At 41.5% G+C, this 23,143-nt stretch overlaps 1 protein-coding gene across 1 annotated transcript in view; it reads right to left on the bottom strand.

Moving 5' to 3' along the window:
- galm (galactose mutarotase) overlaps positions 1-23,143 on the bottom strand; it is a 69,870-nt gene that overhangs the window by 25,954 nt on the left and 20,773 nt on the right. The window contains exon 3 of the mRNA XM_043696410.2: positions 6,375-6,581. Coding sequence (XP_043552345.2) covers positions 6,375-6,581 — 207 coding nt within the window. The remainder of the gene's footprint in view (positions 1-6,374; positions 6,582-23,143) is intronic.

Here is a 23,143-nt window from a genome sequence, read left to right on the forward strand (position 1 = left end):
AAAGTCATTTTTATAATCAATACAAAGGTATACTTCACATTGTTGCAAACTCTTGCATTAATTTTGTATAAATGAGGCACACAATCTCACAGTCTTTCCAAATTAATTTCAGTTTTGAAGTATTTCTGATTTTCCACCAAATAATTTTAGTCATTGAGTCACAATCACGAGCAACTGTATTCCATTCAAAGTCCCAGGACAACGTACACAATGCCAAGGCATACATCTATGAACCCTCTCTCTCACCCCTGTCATGACAGTCCTGATGGCACAGATTCCTCAGTGACTCCCTTCTCCAAGCCATTTAAGCGGTCAGAGAGCCCTTATATAATTGAAACAGCAGCAATGAAATAGTCTAATCCACAATCCATTGTACCTAAATCTGTCTCTTTCAAGTATATAACACACGCTTACAGTCTCTGCTTTATTCTCAGAATATACCATAAGAAAATTTCCCCATTTGGGGAGAACATTAATTTCTCCTTCTCCTGATCCATGCATCTCCATGACAACGTCAAGTCACGTGTAAACCAATTAATCTTCTTTCAGAATACACCCCAGTATACTTTGGTCTTCGAGGGATTATTGCACAAAAGTAAAATCCTGTTTCTAAAAAAAAAAGACATTTTGTCAAAGCTTCTCATTTTGTTTCATCAAGACAATTTAGAAAAAATACCAATATATAAGGAAAACAACATGCAAAACATGCATGAGAAAGAGTGCTGATTGGAAATTATGTTACCATGCAGGATTCACCATTTAGTTGATGACTGACAGGCTTTATTTAAATTTTAATCAAGACGTTGACATTGGTGGGTCAAGACATTTAAGTGACTGTCAGCTATTTTGTTGAATTGAAACAGATGCAATATGTATACTTTTTTTCTGCCTTCAAAAGAATATTGTCCTGTGCATTAATACATGTAGCTTCTGGTACATGAAAGTGTGCCATACTCTGAACCCAACTGACATTTCTCATATTCAGCATAATTCTTAGCACACTTAGTAAATGTTGTCCAATCACAGAATCTTAGTCAAAACATGTGGTGCTGGAAAAGCACAGCCAGTCAGGCAGCATCTGAGGAGCAGGAGAGTCTGTTTTGAGCATAAGGACACTGCCTGACCAGTTGTGCTTTTCCAGCATCACACACTTTGACTCAGAGAATCATATCTAATATTGGACCTTGTGTGTTGAATTTTGCAAGTGCAGGCTGGTTGGGTAAGATTGATGGTGATACCAAACAGTATCTTTGCTTGTTATCAACTATGGAACCTGCAGCCTACACACCCAGTGTCATAGACTACATTACTCACACGTGTGACAGGCAGAAGATGGTTTTGATTTGAAGGCAGCTTCCTATTAGTGGCGAACACCATTTATGCAGTTACTGTACAGGAGCACATGAAACAGCAAACTTCATCTTTTGCTCAAACTTCAAAAACACAAACATGATGGCCCCTCACATCCCATGACCAGTTCTGCAAAACTTAAATTGACCAAGTAACAGATGAATTATCACCACCAGTTCTGAATAAGTTTTCACTCATATGGTGAAGGATTCCTTCATTTTAGAACTTTGTTTCCACACTGTAGGGAAACTAATCTAATTTTTTTTTTAAATGGGCAGTGGCTCGATGGTTAGCACTGCTGCCTCACAGCACCAGTGATCTGGATTCGATTCCAGCCTCGGGCGACTGTCTGTGTGGAAATTGTACATTCTCCCAGTGTCTGCGTGGGTTTCCTCCAGTTTCCTCCCATAGTCCAAAGATGTGCAGGTCAGGTGAATTGTCCATGCTAGGTTGTCCATAATGTTAGATGTATTAGTCAGAGGGAAATGGGTGGGTTACTCTTCAGAGGGTCAGTGTGGAGCTGTTGGGTCAAATGGTATGTTTCCACACTGTAGGGAATCTAATCTAATCTAATCTAAAACCTCCATATAGGACATGCAGATCAATAGCAATATTTGTGCTCATTTGAGAGAACTAGCTTTTTCAACTATGTATCAATGTGAAAACAGGATGCATCATTGCCACCCTGTTCAGATCATTCCTTGCTGTTGTGTTATTCCTAAAAAGCACCTACCTCAGATTGCCCTGGAAGGATATCTCAGATCTATGAGCAACAGGTGAAGCTAGCAATTTACAGATAATCCTTAGACTGTAAGAATTACAGTGACAACCAATTTTGGATTGTTAATTAGGCTCACATTGTGACCTACTAGCACATACTAGAAACTACATATATTAACTACCAGGGCTTTGCTCTTGTAGAGAGAACAGATCCATACATTGAGACTGTTACAAATCAACAAAACACATGACAACCACTTTCTGATTCATTTCTCAGGGAAATGCCTTGACCAGAGTCACTCTGCCCAGTTCAAAACTTAAACAAAGCCTGGTAAATAACTATCATTCATCATCTCACTGGTATTCGCCATGTCAACACCTCTACAATAATCCATTTGCCAGCCAATCAACATCTCTTCTCTCATACATGTTGTTTTCCTTTACTTTAGCATTGTCCTGATGGTTGAAAGATTCAAGGGCTCAGCAAAATATCTTTTTTAAACCTCTCAGGTTCAATACTACAGGCTTTTCCCAATGCACATGGGTCATCACTGTGAACCTAGGTTCACCCACAGACACTGTCAGATTCCTCTGAAGATCCAGTGGACACATATTCCCAACACACGCACACACACGCGCACACACACACACACACACAGAAGCCACTCTGACTAAACAACTTGGTTTGGGAGTCAGACAGAGGCTGCTCACCTCTCAAGGGTTCATCCCAGATATTCTGTTACATCCCAGTTATCCATGATGCCTGGCAAATTAAATATTCCTCCAGCACACATCATTCTTAAAATATTGATTTGTGGAGAATGGACACACCAGCAAGCTAACTGTTTGTTGCTTATTTCTAATCAACTTGAAAGATGTCGGTAAGTCTCTTCTTGAATGGTGCTCCTTGAGATGAGGATATTCCCAGAGCCATTATAGCAGGGATACAAGCCATGGCTACCCACTTCTGCCACCACATTCCCTCATAATGGTCCGAGTTAGATAAGTGAAGAAGTGCCAGAGATGAGGACACTGAGATGGGTGGATAGAAGCTAAAGATGCTAGAAATAGAACAGAGAGGTTAAAGAAAGATTTCAGAAGTACTCAAATTAAGAAGAGTAATTCAGGAGAATTCAGTTCCAATTGACAACGCCGGCAATAAGCAAGCACAGATTTAAGGTGATAAGCAAAACATGATGTCATAACAAAGCAAATTTTCAGTTATGATCTGGAACGTGCTACTTTGGAAAGACATTAGAAACAAATTTAACACTAAATCTCAAAATGAAATTGAATGAGTAATTGAAAAGGAGGGCATTTCTAGTGTTTGGACAAAGGGCAGGATAATTGGATAGCTCTTTTAAAGAGCCAGCAGAAGAATAGCCTTCATCTATGTTCTCTGACTGTATGACTTCATCATTACTCAACCACTACACCATGATAAGCAGGAGAGGCTCAGGGTCCAAAGTTTGCTAGTCACCAGTTTTTACGACAATAGGTTGCGGGTCAAGTTGTCCGGTCTTGGAGAGGTAGGGCAATACTCTTAACTTTCCTATTTAAGTCCACTCTCTCAGTATCGCAGAAGACAAAATCTAAATATAAAAGCTCAAGTTGGGTTTCCAGGGTTCGGGATATTGAACTGCTAAACAGTGACGTGAAAAGCCAGCTGCAACAGCTAAGAATATTTTGGAGCACCTGTCATGAGCCAGGAGGTGCAGAAGGCTCTTCCAAATTCCTTGAACATTTGGCCTCTTCTCCTGCTCATTGTGATCCCTCAGTGCTGTGATCAGCTCAAACCCTCTTCTCCAACCACCAAACTTGAACTCCTTCCCTTACTATTATTGTGCTCTCACTTCTCCCAGCACCCTGATCTGTCTCTCTGTCTCTGTCTCTCTCTCTCTCTCTCTCTCTATTAGAATTTGGGATTGGCAATTCACACAACTATATTAAGAATATTGCATCACCCTGGTGCCTAAACGTTGAGAAGAGCTCCCCAGCCTGCCCCCCACCAGCCCAAACCTCTTACAGTCCTTGCAGACCATCCAAATAGTCCTCAGCTGTGGTCTCCTGTCACTGCTTTTAAATTTCGACAGGGTCTCCATGATCCCAAGACTTCTAGATTTCCTTTTCCCTCTAATCCCTCACCTTACCTCCATGAATAATGGGCCCTGAAATTCAAATAAATCCAAAACTGATGGACAATATGTAGCGAAGGAACTTCAATGGTTAATGGGACAAAAGGTCTTCGAGGAGAAAGTGAGGTCTGCAGATGCTGGAGATCAAAGTTGAAACTTTATTGCTGGAACAGCACAGCAGGTCAGGCAGCATCCAGGGAACAGGAGATTCGACGTTTCGGGCACAGGCCCTTCTTCAGGAATGAGCAGAGAGTGTTCAGCAGGAGAAGATAAAAGGTAGGGAGGAGGGACTTGGAGGAGGGGCGTTGGAAATGTGATAGGTGGAAAGAGGTCAAGGTGAGGGTGATAGGTCGGAGTAGGATGGAGGCGGAGAGGTCAAGAAGAAGACTGCAGGTCAGGAAGGCGGTGCCGGGCTGGAGGGATTCGGCTGAGACAAGGTGGGGGGAGGGGGGATGAAGAAACTGGTGAAGTCCAAGTTCATCCCCTGTGGTTGGAGGGTTCCCAGTCGGAAGATAAGACGCTCCTCCTCCGACCGTCGCGTTGTTGTGGTTTGGCGGTGGATGAGTCCAATGACCTGCATATCCTCGGTGGAGTGGGAGGGGGAGTTGAAATGCTGTGCTACAGGGTGGTTGGGTTGGTTCGTCCGGGTGGCCCAGAGGTGCTCTCTGAATTGCTCCGCAAGTAGGCGGCCTGTCTCCCCAATATAGAGGAGGCCACACCGGCTGCAGCGGATGCAGTAGATGATGTGGGTGGAGGTGCAGGTGAATCTGTGGCAGATATGGAAGTTTCCTTTGGGGCCTTGGAGAGAAGTGAGGGGGGAGGTGTGGGCGCAAGTGTTGCACCTCCTGCGGTTGCAAGGGAAGGTGCCGGGAGTGGAGGTTGGGTCGGTGGGGGGTGTGGATCTGACAAGGGAGTCGCGGAGGGAAAGCTGATAGGGGAGGGGAGGGAAATATATCCTTGGTGCTGGGGTCTGTTTGGAGGTGGCGGAAGTGACGGCGGATGATGCGCTGTACATGGAGATTGGTGGGGTGGTAGGTGAGGACCAGTGGGGTTCTGTCCTGGTGGCGGTTGGAGGGGCGGGGCTCAAGGGCGGAGGAGCGGGAAGTGGAGGAGATGCGGTGGAGGGCACCGTCGACCACGTCGGGGGGGAAATTGCGGTCCTTGAAGAAGGAGGCCATCTGTGTTGTACGTATTTTGAACTGGTCCTCCTGGGATGCGGCGGAGACGAAGGAATTGGGAGAATGGGATGGCGTTTTTAGAGGGGGCAGGATGGGAGGAGGTGTAGTCCAGGTAGCTGTGGGAGTCGGTTGGTTTGTAGTAGATGTCCGTGTTGATTCGGTCGCCTGAGATAGAAACAGAAAGGTCTAGGAAGGGGAGGGAGGAGTCCGAGACTGTCCAGGTGAATTTGAGGTCGGGGTGGAAGGTGTTAGTGTAGTGGATGAACTGTTCAACCTCCTCGTGGGAGCACGAGGTAGCGCCGATACAGTCATCAATGTAGCGAAGGAAAAGATGGGGGGTGGGGCCAGTGTAGTTGCGGAAGATGGATTGTTCCACATACCCTACGAAGAGGCAGGCATAGCTGGGGCCCATGCGGGTGCCCATGGCTACTCCTTTTGTTTGGAGAAAGTGGGAGGATTGGAAAGAAAAGTTGTTCAGGGTGAGGACCAGTTCGGTCAGTCGAAGGAGGGTGTCGGTGGAAGGGTACTGGGTGGTACGGCGGGAAAGGAAGAAGCGGAGTGCTTTGAGTCCTTCGTGATGGGGGATGGAGGTGTACAGGGACTGGATGTCCATGGTGAAGATGAGGCGTTGGGGACCGGGGAAGCGGAAATCCTGGAGGAGGTGGAGGGCGTGGGTGGTGTCACGAACGTAGGTGGGGAGTTCTTGGACTAATGGGGACAGGACCGTGTCGAGGTATGCCGAGATGAGTTCGGTTGGGCAGGAGCAGGCTGAGACGATGGGTTGTCCGAGGCAGTCAGGTTTGTGGATTTTGGGCAGGAGGTAGAAACGGGCGGTGTGGGGTTGTGGGACTATGAGGTTGGAGGCGGTGGGACAAAAGGTCTGACTTATTAGGACCATCATGGGATTCTTATCTTCATTCCAGTCACTTCAATATTAAACTTCAACAGATCAATCTACTGCAGTGAACTTGTTTAAGAAAATTGATCTTACGTGTCCTGCCAGATTGAAATAGGAATGATTGGTCAGGTTTACAGGGGTGGTCTCAGTGGTTTGGGCCTTGTAATTAATAGCCAGCACTGCTCCATCAAGACTGTACGTCACACAGACTTTCAGCTCTCCAGGATACCCTTCTTCACCATCAGCACTTGTCATGGAAAACCTCACTCCATTTGATAATATTTCGGATGTCCAAAGCACCTATAAGAAAAATAATTTGAATTAAAAATGCATTCAATTGAAATGACTAATCAATGACGAGTCTAAAGAATAATGCAGTCCAAAGATGTGCATGCTGGGTGGATTGGCCATGGGAAACTCAGGGTTGCAGGGATAGGGTAGGGGTACTTTAAGCATCTAAAACTCAGGAACAGTTCCAGTTCCTTCACCATGCTCTTGCAGCTACTCTCAGCCTCAACGCTTCAATGTCACAGACCCATCCACTGCCTTCAGGCTTCTCCGAGCACCCAACTACTCACATCCAGCTCCAATTGCCCTCAGCATATACAGAGTCTTTTGAAGGAAGACAGCTGGAGGCTAGAGCCTGGACAGGATTCAGAGACTGCTGTTACTTTCACAGGTGCAGTGTTGGCAGCACAGGCTTTTTGCAGAAAGACCCACTGCATCACCTAACAAATCAGGCAATTGGTAGACTGTCCAGAAACCTTCCTGCTCCAGCCTTAATCAAGGTGAAGGCAGGAAGGTGCCACTACCTCCAGTGGAATTAAATGGCTCCCTTGCCACTAGACATACTACAGGGGACAGCACAAAACTCTTTCATATATCTAATACTTAGAAAAGATTTTGACATTCCAAACAGTAACTTCTAATAACCCTATGTCACAAGTGAAGAACCACCTGTACGTAGGTCTTGAAGTTATATTCAAGTTTAATTACAACTAAAATTAGGAACGTTACTCTAATCCTTCTAAAATATCACAACACAGTATTAACCGTCTAAAGAAGTGTAATAAAGTAATGCAATATATTTTAAAAGGGGGAGGAAGGAAACTTTTCTTTGGTTTCAAAAATTGAATTTCTCTCAAACTCCCTTTCACTCCAGTGGTTAAACAAAACAGATAATTAGTGATCAGGTTACAAGGCTGGTATGAAATAGACAGGGATGGGGAATTCCAATTGGAACAGACATCAATGTGAGTAGTTCACAAATGTCTGTCAGACTTGCATTTACTTATTGCCTTTCATGACCATTAATGTCCCAAAGTGCTTTACAGCTAATGAAAAACTTCAGAAGAGTTATCATTGTTGAAATATAGAAACCATGGCAGCCAGCTGACATAAAACAAAGTCCCATAAACAGCAAAGCAACATTGACAGAGATCTGCTTTAGTGAAAAAATAAACATTATAAATATCGCCTCATACACCAATGAGCTCTCCATTTTGGATTTTCTGCATTCAGCTGAGAGGACAGTTAACTCAAAAATAAAGGCATCTCCAACAGTACTGTATTCCTCCAAGTTTTACATTGGATTGCCAGCTTAGAACATCTGCTCAAGTCAGTTGGCATGTGCTAAGTATAGAATTACTTATTTCAAACCTATATCTACATTATGTATACAGCATTACCACAACACAATCCGTAGATAAACGTTTTGCAGTTTAGTTATACCAGAGGTTGAATTACCAACTTTTTCACGCAGAGGGTGGAATGAACTTCCAGAGGAAGTGGTGGAGACTGGTACAACTATATTTAAAAGGCATCAGGATGGGAACATAAATAGGAAAGGAATTTAGCATGTCTGGTCAGCATGGATGAGTTAGACTGAAGGGTCTGTTTCTGTGCTATAAGTCTCCATGACTCTACTGTACACTGTTGCATGTGCAACATGATATGACTTGTTCTATCAGAAGATATTCATCATGGTATCAGATAAAATATTTCTCAAAAGTAATTTCCTGCCAGACAGCGTATATATGGATTGTATCCATGTAGTGCTCATTGCAAACTTGAAACATAAATCAACAACTTGCATTTATATAATGTCCTTAAGACAAGTTCCATTTTGCTTCAGAAGGAGAGAAATACGAGACAAAAACTGACACCATGTTAAAGGACCAAGTGGTTACGAGTTTGGTCAAAGGAGCAGGTTTAAAAGAAGGAAACAAAAATAGACAGTTAAAAGGAGGCAAATCCAAACCTGAAGTCAATGATAGAGAAATGCTTTATAGATTGGAAGAGCAAATATTCACAAAAGTACTAAGTACACATACACAATTCTCAAAGATGCAAGATCAGTTGGCAAATTTTAAAAAACAAAAAGGAAAACCTCTATTGATGATCTATTCTATTGCACAGCAAGGTCTTCAGAGGCATCAAGAAATTAAATTTATATGACACTACTTACATTGATATAACATTTATAATGTAGACAATCATTCCACAATATTTCAAAGTTGCGATCAGGGAAAATTGATGCAGATCACATCAGGAATCCATGGAACAGTGACCCAAAGTTTGGTCAAAGAGGTGGGTACTTGGGACTACCTAAAAGAAGACAGATGGAGATATCTAGAAAGCATTTCAGGAGGGTGTACCAGAGTTTAAGGCCATATAGGCTGAAAAGACAGATACCCAGTTAGAAGGTGAAAGATGTGGGCATGGGGCATGAGACCAGAATCTGAGGAACATGCGGGTTCTGAATGTTGTCAGGCTCAGGGAAACTACAGAAATGGAAATGGATAAGGCATGAAGGAGTTTGAACATTAGGAAGTATTGGGAAATTGAGAGTCAATGAAGGTCAACAGGAATATGAGTGTTGGGTGAGCCGGAATTTGTGTGAAATAGGATAAAGGCTGTAGAGTTTTAAATTAAAACTACTTTAAACAGAATTTGCTCTTAGTGGAGATGCTTGGTAATCTAAAATGCAATAGTCTAAATAATGATTTGAGATCTCCTTAACTAAAATAATATAATGTAAACACCAAATGGTGATCATAGACAGCACACATATTCTGTCATCAAAGCACAATACACTGCAAGCACCTGGAACACAATGTACAGTAACTCAAAATCTGTAACTGAGGTTCGGTTTGTTTACAAATAGACTGCGTTGAGCGCTAGTTAACTTTCTGACAATGCTCTACTTATAATGTAGATGTGGGTTTGAGCTAAGTAGTTCTATTTCAGAACAAAACTGCAATGAAGTGGCACAACATATTTCTGCAGCTCAGATCAGATCTATTTTTCAAGGGGTTTATTTAGTGCCCCCATTTTCAAACTGCATCAGCCAAAAGGAAGGGTTCAAAATCCCACATCGATGTAAGGTTGTAGCAATCCAGTGAGGTGGAACTTCAGATTCCAAATTTAGGAACAGATCAGTTAAATATGCTGGGTAGGTACACAATACCTGCACAGCCACAATGAAAGCCATCTGCCCCAATAAGACATTTACCATCTAATATCTGGCTTCTGATTTGCGGGTGACAGAAGGTTACTTTTTAAAAAAAAAGTAATGAATTCCAAATGGATCGAATTCTGGTCAGCTATGTTTAAGACCAGGAAACATTCAGCTTTGGCTGATAAATGTCAAATGCCAGGCAACATCCACCTCCAGAGAGAATCAAACTATATCCCTTTGATATCAAACGCTATTACCATCAACGAATCCCTCACCATCAACACAGCAAGAACTGTCATTGATCAGATGAACCAGTTACATAAATTGTAGCTTTAAGAGCAAATCAGAGCTGAGAGCTCTGTGACAGTAACTCTTCACTCCCCACAGCTTTTCAAGACAATAAGTCACAAATGTTTTGGAATATTTTGCCCTTGTCGTGATCTACGGCTCCAAAAACTTTCAAGATGCTCAACCATCCAGGATAAAGCAGCCCATTTGATCAGCACCTCATCTCTTGCTTAAAAATTCACTTCTTCCAAAAATGACACATAGAAGCAGCAAAGTGTGCTTATATACAAGGTACTATATACAATGCAATGCAGCAATTCAAAGGTTCCTTTGACAGCACATTTCAAACCCATGACCAGTACCACTAGGGCAGCAGACATATAGGGTGAAATCTTTCCAGACACTGAACGCACTGGCATTGGTGAAAATGTAGAGAGAATTGCATGGGATCAGCAATAAGGAAATTCCCAATGGAATGTCTTATTCTCCAAGCAAGTGTTGAATGGTGATTCTCACTCGTCAGTGATGAGAAGCCTATTTGCATGTATTAATGTTCTCATTATAAAGTCTTCTTGCCTTGTTGATGTGCAGTTTCTATTTTTCCACCCACTTATAGAAAGTAGACAGTGACAATCCCCAGCATGAAAGTCAGAGCAGTTACCTAATAACATTAGCTTGCTCCTCCAGCCCTTCCTCTTGCACACCAGTGCCAACATCAAGGCAATCAACTGCATGCTCACCGCTGTCCACTGGGATCTCCATGGACCTCCAGCAAAGTGTCCTACCAATTTCCCTCTGTTCAACATGTCTGAAACATTTGACAGGAACTGTGCTGTGCAAACAAAACCAGGCAAGTGCTTTACTGGGTGCACAGCTAGACTTTAAAGATGGCTTTAGTACCAAGAATCTTCAGAAGTCCCAGCAGTCTCAAAAATTTGAAGAGGTTACTGAGAAGATGGATGAAGGCTGAGCAGTAGACATGTCTACAATGGACTTCAGCAAGGCCTTAGATGAGGTTCTGCATGGTGGACTAGTTAGTAAGGTTAAATCACATGAGATCCAGGTAGAACTAGTCAACTGATACAAAATTGGCTTGATCGTAGGAAACACAGGGTGGTGATAGAGGGTTATCAGACTGAAGGCCTGTGACCAATGGTACACCGCAAGGATCAGTGTTGGGTCCATTGTTGTTTGTCATTTATATAAATGACGTGGATGAGAACATAGGAGGCACGGTAAGTTTATGGATGACAGCAAAATTGGTGAAACAGTGGACACTGATGAAGGGTTTATGCCCGAAACAACGATTCTCCTCCCCCGGGATGTTGCTTTTCCAGCACCGAACTCTCAACTCTGATCTCCAGTATCTGCAGTCCTCATTTTCTCCTAGTGAAGAAGAGTACAATGGGATCTTGATCAACTGGACCAATGAGCTGAGGAATGGCAGATGGAATTTAATGCAGATAAACATCAGATGTTGCATTTTGGTAAGACAAACCAGGGCAGATCTTTCATGGTTAACAATAGGGCCCTGAGGAGTGCTGTTGAACAGAGAGACCTAGGGGTGCAGGTACATAGTTCCTTGAAAGTGGCACTACAAGTAGACAGGGTGATGAAGGCATTCAATTTGCTTGCCTTCATTGGTCACAGCATCGGTTATAGGAGTTGAGACGTCATGTTATGGCTGTACAAGACATTTGTAAGACCACATTTGGAGTACTGCATAGAAGAACTTTGGTTGCCCTGCTAAAGAAAAGATGTTATTAGACTGGAAAGGGTGCAAAAAAGATTTACAAGGATGTTACTGTGACTCAGTAAGTTATAAGGAGAGGCTGGATAGAATGGGGCGTTTTTTCCCTGCTGCATCAGAGGCCGAGGGGGTCATCTTATAGAGGTTTATAAAATCGAGAAAGTCATGGATAGGGTGACTAGTTAAGGTCTTTTCCCCAGGATAGGGGAGTCCAAAACTATACAACACAGGTTTAAGGTGAGAGAGGCAAGATTCAAAAAGGGCCTAAGGGGCAACTTTATCACAGAGGGTGGCATGTGTATGAAACAAGCTGTCAGAGAAGTGGTAGAGGTGGGAACAATTACAACATTTCAAAGCCATTTGACAGGTACATTGATGGGAAGGGTTTAGAGGGATATGATGCAAGCAATTGGGATTAGTTCAATTTGGGAACCTGTTTGGCATGGACGAGTTGAGCTAAAGAGCTTGTTTCGGTGCAGTATGACTTTTGACACTGGTAAGTACTTGCACGTATGGCAAGTGGGAAAAAGTGACAAGTGGAACGCCATAGGAGTGTTGTGCTTCGATAATGAGATGAATTTGGGAAGATAGTGAGAGAAAATTCTTTAGGGCTTGCAAAGTAGCTTCCCAAGAAACTTATCAAAATTGACATCTAGCCAATTTCTGCTTTTTCTTTTAAAAAAAGCACATAGGAGTATCACCTGAAAGTTTCCCTACAAACCATGCACCATTCTGACTTGGAAACATATCAGTTTCCTCACTGTTACTGGAACTTCATTTCTAACGGCACTGAGTCTACCGACACCAAACAGATAGCAGCAGTTCAAAAAGGCAGCTCATTACCACCTTCTTAAGGATATTTTTAAAAACTTTATTTCTTTATTTTTCTACTATTATACTAAGCCTGTAGTGCTGAACTTTCTAAAACATTTCTTTATTTTTCTACATCTGTAATTAAGATTTTGTACCTGGGTACTTTGTACCTAAGATGGCTGTGTGTCTGGTGACATTCTATACTTTTTACACCTGCCCTCTTTTCAGAGTTCATGTGACAATAAAACCTAAATCTAAATTTAGGATGGGTAATGAATATTGGCCTTGCCAGCAAATGAAAGAATTAAAATAAAACTTCAGTTCATTTGTAACACTTTCAGCCAAGTCAACGCTTTTGGGTTCAAATCCTACTCCAGTACTTAGGCACAATATTCAATGCTGACACTCCAGGTCAGTACAAAAGCAGTACTGTGTTGTGGGCCTTGTTTTGATAGGTAACGTGGCCCAATGCCCAATCACCACACAAAAAAAAATCCCATGATACTATTTTGAACAGCAAAGAAGGTTTTCTAAACATCCTGGCCAATATTTATCTCTCAAATCAATATCACTAAAACAGATTATCTGAACTGGAATCTCAATGCTTTCTGTGGAGGGCTTCTTGTGCATAATTCTGTTGTTGCATTCATTACATTACATCATTGACATTTCTCTTAAAACAATTAATTTACTCACAAAACTCGTAGACTGAGACTTTACAAAAAAAAGAATTCACTTGACTGTTACAGAAGGGGCAAGAGAAAGTTAATGTGTCTCAATACAGCACCTCCTACTCTATACTATTGTAATAGTCTTAATATTGGCAAATTACTTACCATGACAAGTAAAAAGGCCAACGGCAAAACATTTCAATTTGGAAATTACAGACTTGCAATAAGTGTAAAACTTTCTTCAATGTCAATTTCCACTCAGAGGTGCCTCAATACATTTTCAATACTCTTGCTCTACAAGGTATATTCTTCGTAAGGCACCCAACACAAGGATACAACATGATTTGGAGGTGCCGGTGTTGGACTGGGGTGCACAAAGTGTATTAACTACCTGATGAATGAGCAGCACTCTGAAAGCTAGTGCTTCCAAATAAACCTGTTGGACTATATCCTGGTGTTATATGATTTTTAACCAAGGATACAACAGTTTCCAACAGCTGGATTTTTAAATGCCTCAAAAGGACTTCACTGCACATAAAAGTGCTTTAAGCATTTCCTAAGACTGTGGAAAGTGCAACACAAATGCAAGGCCATTCTTTTCCTTCATGCTATCTGCTTTTTGCAATGTAATTTAAATAATAAGTTTTGAAAGAAAGTGTTAACCTGTGCAAATCTATATGCAATAGAGCGGAAAACGCTGAGGTACTTTAGCCACAGACAACATGCAATACTTCCTTTGAAGCACAAGATGAAGCAGATAAAGACACAATCTTTGTCTTATTTCCAAAGTAAAAACTACAATAACAACACTTTTAGTTAACTTGTTATATTTCTGATTGAAACTGGCAGCACCTCACTCACAAATACAAAAGGTTTCTGTCCTCACCTAATTAAACTTCAACGGTATCTGCTTTTTAAAAGATACCTACTCCCAACTGATCTCTATATAGGGTTGTGATACAAAGGTACAAAGAACAAAGCAATATTCTCCATAAAATCAACAGATGATATCAAGCTACCCAAGAAATTATAGATTAGGTACAGAGATCGAGAACAGACATAGAAATTGAGAAACCTAAAGAGATTATCAGATTCTGCACAGTGCACAGTTCAGAAGCTCCAACCTTCATGCACCTCCCTCACTTGTCTCATTTGGCTCCTACTACTCCTCCTGATCAAGGGTTTTTGGAGGCTGGAGATCAACAATTCTTATAGCTAGTTACTGAAGCAGAGCTATAGGAACTAAATTAGATCATTTAGTCCCTCCGTTGGAACATGAGTAAGCCCTTTGGTCCTTAAAGCCTGGTCCTGCATTCAGTCTCAATTCCAACTTCTTGTCTGTCCCCAATAAACCTCAATTGCCTTGTCTAACTTAGCCTTGAGTAAATTAAATAACAGAGTTTCCACTGTCTAATCTGGAAGTGAATTCCACAAACTAATGATTTGGAGTGAATTCTTTTTCCCTTCCTCTTCACCTGAAAAATGAAGACCTCTTACTTTTAAAATTGTGCCCTCCAGCATTCACCACTATTTGATTAGATTATAGCTGATCTGGTATGGCACTCAACTCTAGTCAAGTTCATGGAATGCAGACAGTCAACAAATCAGGATCTTATCAAATGGCAGAACAAGCTCTAGAGACTGAATGGACTAATCCTTCCTCAAATTTGTATGTCACTTTGTATGTTTGTCTGTATTAAGAAATAAAGATAAAACTGATCCAATTCTTTTGTGAAAGATATACTGAATCTGTATCCATTATTCTATCAAACAGTGCACTTTGTCTTCATGTTGCCTCTGCTTCTTTTTACAATTCCTTCAACTTGTGTCATCGCATTATTAAACCATCAGCCACTAGAAAAATTTATATTTACTCTACCTAAACCTTCAGGATTTTAAATATCGCCATCAAATCTCCTCTTAATTTATTCTAAGGAGAGCAACTCCAGCTTCACTTCACTTAACTGTAAACATACTAGCAAAAGTATTCTGCACCCTCTTCAAATCCTTTGCACTATTTCTAAACCAGTGTCTAAAATTGACTGTGATACCTTAGCTTTGGGTGCATTAGAATATAGCTGTATATAGTATGAGCACGAATAGTGCTCTACACCTCTATTTAAAAAGCCCAGATTCCCATCAATGCTATCAACCGCTTTGCTAAATTGTCATGTCATATTTACAGATCTATACAAAGCCACCCATGGACCCTTTTCACTTTTTTTTAGATTAGATTACTTAGTGTGGAAACAGGCCCTTCAGTCCAACAAGTCCACACCAACCTGCCAAAGCGCAACCCACCCAGACCCATTCCCCTAACACTACGGGCAATTTAGCATGGCCAATTCACCTAACCTGCACATTTTTGGACTGTGGGAGGAAATCCACGCAGACACGGGGAGAATGTGCAAACTCCACACAGGCAGTCGCCTGAGGCAGGAATTGAACCCAGATCTCTGGCACTGTGAAGTAGCAGTGCTAACCACTGTGTCACCATGCCGCTCCTTCTTTCAAGTACACTCTTAAATTGTATCATTAAGCATATATTGTCTTCACGCTCCCTAACAAAATACATCATTTCACTTTTTTGTGTTGCATTCCTTCTGCTACATGTCCTCTCAAAGTCTATTGCTCACTTTCTCACCATTTCCTATATTTAAGGTAATTTGCATATATAAAAATATAATTGGATATAAATCTAATTTACTAATGCTTAGCAAAAACAGTGGTACTCTAGTACTTAACCTTAGGAAATTCCAGTGTATACCTTCCTTTAGCCCAAAACAAACCACTCATAACAAATACTTTCTAATTTTTGCCAATTTTATATTATCCCTACTGTTACAGCTCATTTTATGCCATCAGCTTCAATTGTTACTGACAAGTTTGAAGTGTCACTCCATCAAAAAATGGTTGAATGTTCATATAAATAACAACTGCACTGCCATCATTTATCCTTTCTGTTAACATATTCAGCCACAATATGATCTCGCAACTCCTATACTCAATGCTCTGACCAATAAAGGAAAGCACCTTCTTCACTATCCTATCTACCTGCGACTGCACTTTCAAGGAACTATGAACCTATACTCCAAGGTCTCTTTGTTTAGCAACATTTTCCCTATTGGTTAGGCCACTTTTGGAATATTGTCTGCAAATTTTGTCTCCCTCCTTTCAGGAAGGACGCTGTGAAACTTGAAAAGGGTTCAGAAAAGATTTACAAGGATGTTGCCAGGTTTGGAGGATTTGAGCTATAGGGAGAGGTTGAATAGGCTGGGGCAGTTTTCCCCGGAGCGTCAGAGGCTGAGGGGTGACCTTATAGAGGTTTACAAAATCATGAGGGGCATGGATAGGGTAAATAGACAAGGTCTTCTCCCCAGGGTGAGGGAGTCCAGAACTGGAGGGCATAGGTTTAGGGTGAGGGGGGGAAAATGTCAAAGGGACCTAAGGGGTAATCTTTTCACGCAGAGGTTGGTGCATATATGGAATGAGCTGCCAGAGGAAGTAGAGGAGGCTGGTATAATTGCAACATTTAAAAAGGCATCTGGATGGATTTATGAATAGGAAGGGTTCAGAGAGATATGGGCCAACTGCTGGACTAGATTAGGTTAGGTTAGGATATCTAGTCGGCATGGATGAGTTAGGCCAAAGGGTCTGTTTCCGTGCTGTGCATCTCTGACTCAAGTCAAATATAACTTATCCAAAACAAACCCTAGCTCTCTTTTATCCATCTACAATTGTGGAAGTGGCTACTAATATTTTCCTGCTTGTTTCTAAATGTTTCTCCATGAGCAGACTTAAATTCACTTGACGATAATTGTCATATTTACCCTTTGCCTTGTCCTGAACAAGGCTGCAATACCTGCAGTCCTCCAATCCTTTTGGAACCACCTCTATATCTAAGCAGCAGAGGAAGATGCTCTGAACCTCTACCCTTACTTCCCCAGCATATGGCACACCTGGCCTCGATAACTTAATTCTAAATACAGCCAGCCTTGCACTGCCTATTTTTATGGTATCCAGTATTCCAACAACCTCATTTAGCTTTAGCAATATCTTCTTCATTGGTGAACACTTCTACAGAATACTTCTCAAAAATCACAAACCTGTTTAGTATCTCCGTCATGCCATCTATCTCCACCAGTAGACTGTCTTTTTGGCCCTGCATAGGCCCCAGAACCTGTCTGATAACCCTTTTACTGCTATTATGCTTAAAGATGCCCTCTGTTAGATTTCTCCTTAATATGCTGAAATTATCTTCCTTTAGTTAAGCATTTTACTGGTGTGCATGATGGCCTAGTGGTATTATCACTGGATTGTTAATCCAGAGGCCCAGGCTCTGGTGACCAAAGTTCGAATCCTGTCACAGCAAATGGTAGAATTTGAATTCAATTTTAAAAATCTGGAATTAAGAGTCTAATGACTATGAATCCATTGCCAATTGTTGGCAAAAACCCATTTGGTTCAGTAATGGCCTTTAGGAAGGAAGCTACCATCCTTACCTGGTCTGGCCTACTTGTGATTCTAGACTCTCAGCAATGTGATTGACTCTTAACTAGTCCTAACTAATCTTCATTTTATTTAATACAATGGTCACTATTGGCTAGATGCTCCCCAACTTTGACATTCACCAATTCATCCATCACATTCCTCAGGCCAAAATCCAGCCGTACCTCCTTCCTCATTGGGCAGAAAACATATTGACCAAGAACATGCTCCCAAACTTCAGAAATACCCTTCTCTACCGTTAACAAAACTACTATCCCATTCCATGCTGGTTAAGTTATCTCATCTTATTATCATGACTCTATAATTCCTGCACTTGTGTAATTTCTTTGCAAGCCTGTTATTTTATTCCCTTCCTACTACTCAGAGACTTATAAAATACAAGTGATGTTGTGGCTCTTCTTTTTTTCCCTAAATTCCAAGTAAATAAATTATCCCCTTAAAGGCAATATCTCTTCCAAACACAAAGGTTCACAAATACAACTGACAACACTGGATCTACTTCAGTACCACTTCTCTTCATCACTGATTTGTCACACTTCTTATCTGACCACTAGTACTAAATGAGTATAAACTTTCTCCAATTAACCATTGAAAAGACTGAAACCATTGCCTTCCATCTCCAAAAACTCCATTCCCTATCCATTTTTATCCCTTTCCCCAGCAGTTCTCTCTACACATCTGCCCCAGCCTACTTTCATCTCTGTATCATTCACAAACTCAGATCTGACCTCAGAACATCTGCTACTGAATTCTTCACTAAACACTTCCTATTGCCTTAACAATTCTTTGCAAGCCTGTTATTTTATTCCCTTCCTACTACTCAGAGACTTATAAAATACAAGTGATGTTGTGGCTCTTCTTTTTTTCCCTAAATTCCAAGTAAATAAATTATCCCCTTAAAGGCAATATCTCTTCCAAACACAAAGGTTCACAAATACAACTGACAACACTGGATCTACTTCAGTACCACTTCTCTTCACCATCACTGATTTGTCACACTTCTTATCTGACCACTAGTACTAAATGAGTATAAACTTTCTCCAATTAACCATTGAAAAGACTGAAACCATTGCCTTCCATCTCCAAAAACTCCATTCCCTATCCATTTTTATCCCTTTCCCCAGCAGTTCTCTCTACACATCTGCCCCAGCCTACTTTCATCTCTGTATCATTCACAAACTCAGATCTGACCTCAGAACATCTGCTACTGAATTCTTCACTAAACACTTCCTATTGCCTTAACAATTACCACATTCTCCTCATCGACATCCAGCCTTCTACCTTCCACAACCTTCAGCTTAATAATCCTGCAGCTCATATCCTATGCTTTAGCACCCCATTCACCCATTACAGTTATATGTAGTTGGTTTGCAAAGCAGTGTAATGCCAACAGCTTGGGTTCAATTCCCACACCTGCTGAGGTTACCATGAAGGACACTACTTCTCAATCTTCACCTCATCCGAGGTGTGGCAGCCCTCAGATCAGATTACCACCAATCATCTCTCTCTAACGACAGAGCAGCCCTATAGCCTGGTAAGATTATGGTGGCTTGACCTGACCCCTACATGCTTCCTGGCCAAACTGCCTCTCAGTTCAGCAAGACCTCTGTTCTACCATTTCATCCTTGATTCCAAATCCCTCCATGATCTCATCTCAATTTTTTGTGTAACCTTCTCCAGCCCCACAACCTCGAAGATCACTGGTTCTCCATTTCTAGCCTCTGATACAATCCCGATTTTAGTCACTCCTTTAGTTGAGATCATTTTTACCTGCTAGGGCTCATACTTTTGGAATTTCCTCCATAAACATCCACAGTTTCTCCAGGATAAATGGCAAAATTATCAAAAGCCATGTACGGAGAAAGTATTTTTAAAAAAGGGTGCATTTAGGATCTTAAGTGCATTTCGCAAGTGCGTGGAGAAGGTAGATTCAATTTTGGTTTTCAAATAATTATCCAATTTCTTTTTGAAGAGAAAATATTTGTAGGCTACGAGGAAAAAATGGGACAATGGGATTCTTGTAGACAACATGAATAGGACAATTTGTATGTCTTCAGATTGTGCTGAAACCATTCTGCGTCCATAAGACACTCCCTGCGAGATCGGAACCAGATGGATTTTATTGACTACGAGATCCTTGACCGGGGTTGTTAACCTGGGTCAACCAGAGAGCCGTGTCTGACTGATATAAACAGAATATTCAGAATACCCACACTTCAGGGACCCACACCGAGCTGGCTGGCCACATGTAGATAAAGGGTGACTTGGTGACCTCTGCAGTTATTTCAATCCCTAAAATCTAACTCTTCAATCAAAGGAAGATGATTTAAGGTGACTAGTTAAAAAGACAGAAATAGATACTGTAACATGGTAAGCCTACAGGATTAGGCACACCCATCACAGAGAGATAAATACCACACATTGATTGGATTGAGCAACAATTCCCATTATTGTTATAAAACATATTTTGTCTCTTTTACAAAGAGAGCAGAACGGTGGCTCAGTGGTTAGCACTGCTGCCTCAAAGGGACCCAGGTTAAATTCCAGTCTTTGGCAATTGTTTGTATGGAGTTTGCACATTCTCCCAGTGTCTGCGTGGGTTTCCTCTGGGTGCTCAGTTTTCCTCCCACAATCCAAAGATGTGCAGGTCAGGTCAACTGGCCATGCTAGATTGCCCATAGGGATGTGTAGGTTAGATAGATTAGTCAGGGGCAAATATAGGATAGGGAATGGGTCTGGGTGGGTTACTCTCCAGAGGGTCGGCGTGGACTTGTTGGGCCAAAGGGCCTGTTTCCACACTGTAGGAATTCTAATTCTAATCCTAATTTAAATGTAGACCTAATGGTTCTTTCAAAGTATTAACTTGTGTGATTAGGATGATCATTTGTGTCTTCAAACATTCAGTTCTCCAAATTGCAAAGAGGCATAGGTAGCAGACTACAGCATATCTGCTATCAGTGGTGTTTCCGTAATGGGAAAGTGCATTCTATTCAGTTTTCTATTTCAATATTAGTTTGTAAGAAACCGTGTATGTACAAGGCAGAGTGGTTAGTGACGGGTTCAACCTGTTTTCCCAAGCATACAACTCAAGCACATCAGCTACATTTAACTTTAACACACCACAATGACTCAAAGCCACAGGCGCTCTGACTTAAGTACTTTTTGCTACTTTGTTACCCAACAATTCCAGGAGTGAAACATCAAAATAAAGGTATTGACACTTCTTTTCTTTGCTGCTAACATATCTGCAGTTCTTCCCACATCTCCTGCACAATGACTGAAGAGGCATGCCAATATACTGTAAACACCTACCAATATAGCACTGGGATATAAATGGGGTCAGATAGATCAGTTGGCTGGATGGCTGGTTTGTCACCAACAGTGCAGGTTCAGTCCCTGTGCCGGCTGAGGCCACCATTAAGGTTCTATCTTAACAACCTCATCCATCACCTGGGGCATTGTAGCCCTCAGGTTAAACTCACCACTAGGCTTCCCCATCTAATGAGAGAGCAAACCTATGGTCCTCTGAGATGATAGCACCTAAATGGAGGAGACTCAAAACGGTTGGGTCTGGGCGAGTTTGAGAGAATTTGTAGCTCCAGTTAAGCTTCTGGATGTAGGTTTGTTCAGTGAGCTGGAAGGTTCATTTCCAGACATTTCGTCACCCTACTAGGTAACATCTTCAGTGGGCCTCAGGCAAAGCACTGTACATGATTCCTGCTTGCTTTCTATTTACATGCTTGGGTTTCTTTGGGTTGGTGTTGTTATTTCCTGTGATGTCATTTCCTGTTCTTTTTCTCAGGGGATGGTAGATGGGGGTCTGACTATGTGTTTGTTGTTAGAGTTCTGGTTGGAATGCTGTGCTTCTAAGAATTCTCATGCATGTCTCTGTTTGGATTGTCCTAGGATGGATGTGTTGTCCCAGTCGAAGTGATGTCCTTTCATATCTGTATGTAAGGATGCTAGTGACAGAGGGTCATGGCGTTTTGTGGCTAGTTGGTGTTCATGTATCCAGGTGGCTAGTGTTACGGAACATCTAGAAATGAACCTTCCAGCTCAGCGAGCAAACCTACATCCAGGTTGGGTCTGGTTTTGATGCTGGATTGACTTGACATTGAATCTGATTTATGAACATAGGAATAGGAATAGCCAGTCAGTCCACTAAACTTATTCTGCCATTTAGTGAGATCATGGCTAATCTAGGTCACCCATCTACTTAACTTGGATCATCCATGTTCCTCAATGCCATTACCTAACAAAAGTCTATCAAAACAAAATGATTAAGTGAGCTAGAATCTACTCACGTTTGTGGGAGTGAGTTCTACACTTTGCATGAAAAGCTGCTTCTTAATTGTCACAACCAAGTGAGGAGGAATGAATGCATCCCCCACTCTCCAACCTTTTCAACTGACCACAAGGAAGATTTAATGGTCTTTTTAGCATGCAGCTCTACCTCACCTCAATAAAAATGTAGTTATTTAGTTCACACAAAATATTACACAGCCAGTTAACAAAGTTTTCTTGAGCACAAGCAAGAGGAATCTTATTACTTTCAAATACTGATAAAATTAATAAAGACAAAACACCAAAACACGCATACGTACAAAATTAAAGACGTGAGAATATCCACTGCAAAGGGAAGAATATCCTCCATAATGGGATAACTTTCTTTCCTGAATGGCCTAACTCTTATTTTAAGGTTATGTCCCTTTTACCAAATCAACCCACCAGGAGAAAGGGTTTCTCTTTACCTACTCTATAAATTCTTCTTCCTTAAGACTGTAACCAAACTTTCCATCTACATTCCAAGGAATACAAGCTTTGCTTGTGCAATTTCTCCTTATATTCTAACTTTCAAAATTCCAGTAACATACTAATAAGTTTATTCTATGCCTGTCCAAAGTTGATACTTTTTTTTTTAAGGTGTGGTGCATCCATCTCTAAATATTTCCTGTACCCAGAGATTTGCATTACGATAGCAAAGTCTTTTCTCCATTATATTCTTGCTCTCAACTTGTAAAGGCCATACTTTCATCATGGCAGGACTCTTATCAGCATTGACGCACAGAGGGATCTTGGGTTCAAGCCCATAGCTCCCTGAAAGTGGCCATTCAATTATATAGGGTGGTAAAGGAGTCATGTGGCATGCTTGCCTTTTTTGAATGAGGAATTGAGTGCAAGAGTTAGGATGTTATGTTGCAGCTTTATAAGGCTCTGGTTAGGCTACACAGGGTATTCCATTCAATTCTGGTCGCCACATTACAGGAAGGATGTGGAGGCTTTAGATAACGTGCAGAAGAGATTTAGCTGGATGAGAGGGTATGTGCTATAAGGAAAGGGGAGTGAAACTGGTGTCATTTTCTCTGGAGTG

The sequence above is a fragment of the Chiloscyllium plagiosum genome, unplaced genomic scaffold (assembly GCF_037043375.1).
Source record: "Chiloscyllium plagiosum isolate Xiang-an unplaced genomic scaffold, Cpla_swu_hap1 HiC_scaffold_10, whole genome shotgun sequence".
NCBI lineage: Eukaryota > Metazoa > Chordata > Chondrichthyes > Orectolobiformes > Hemiscylliidae > Chiloscyllium > Chiloscyllium plagiosum.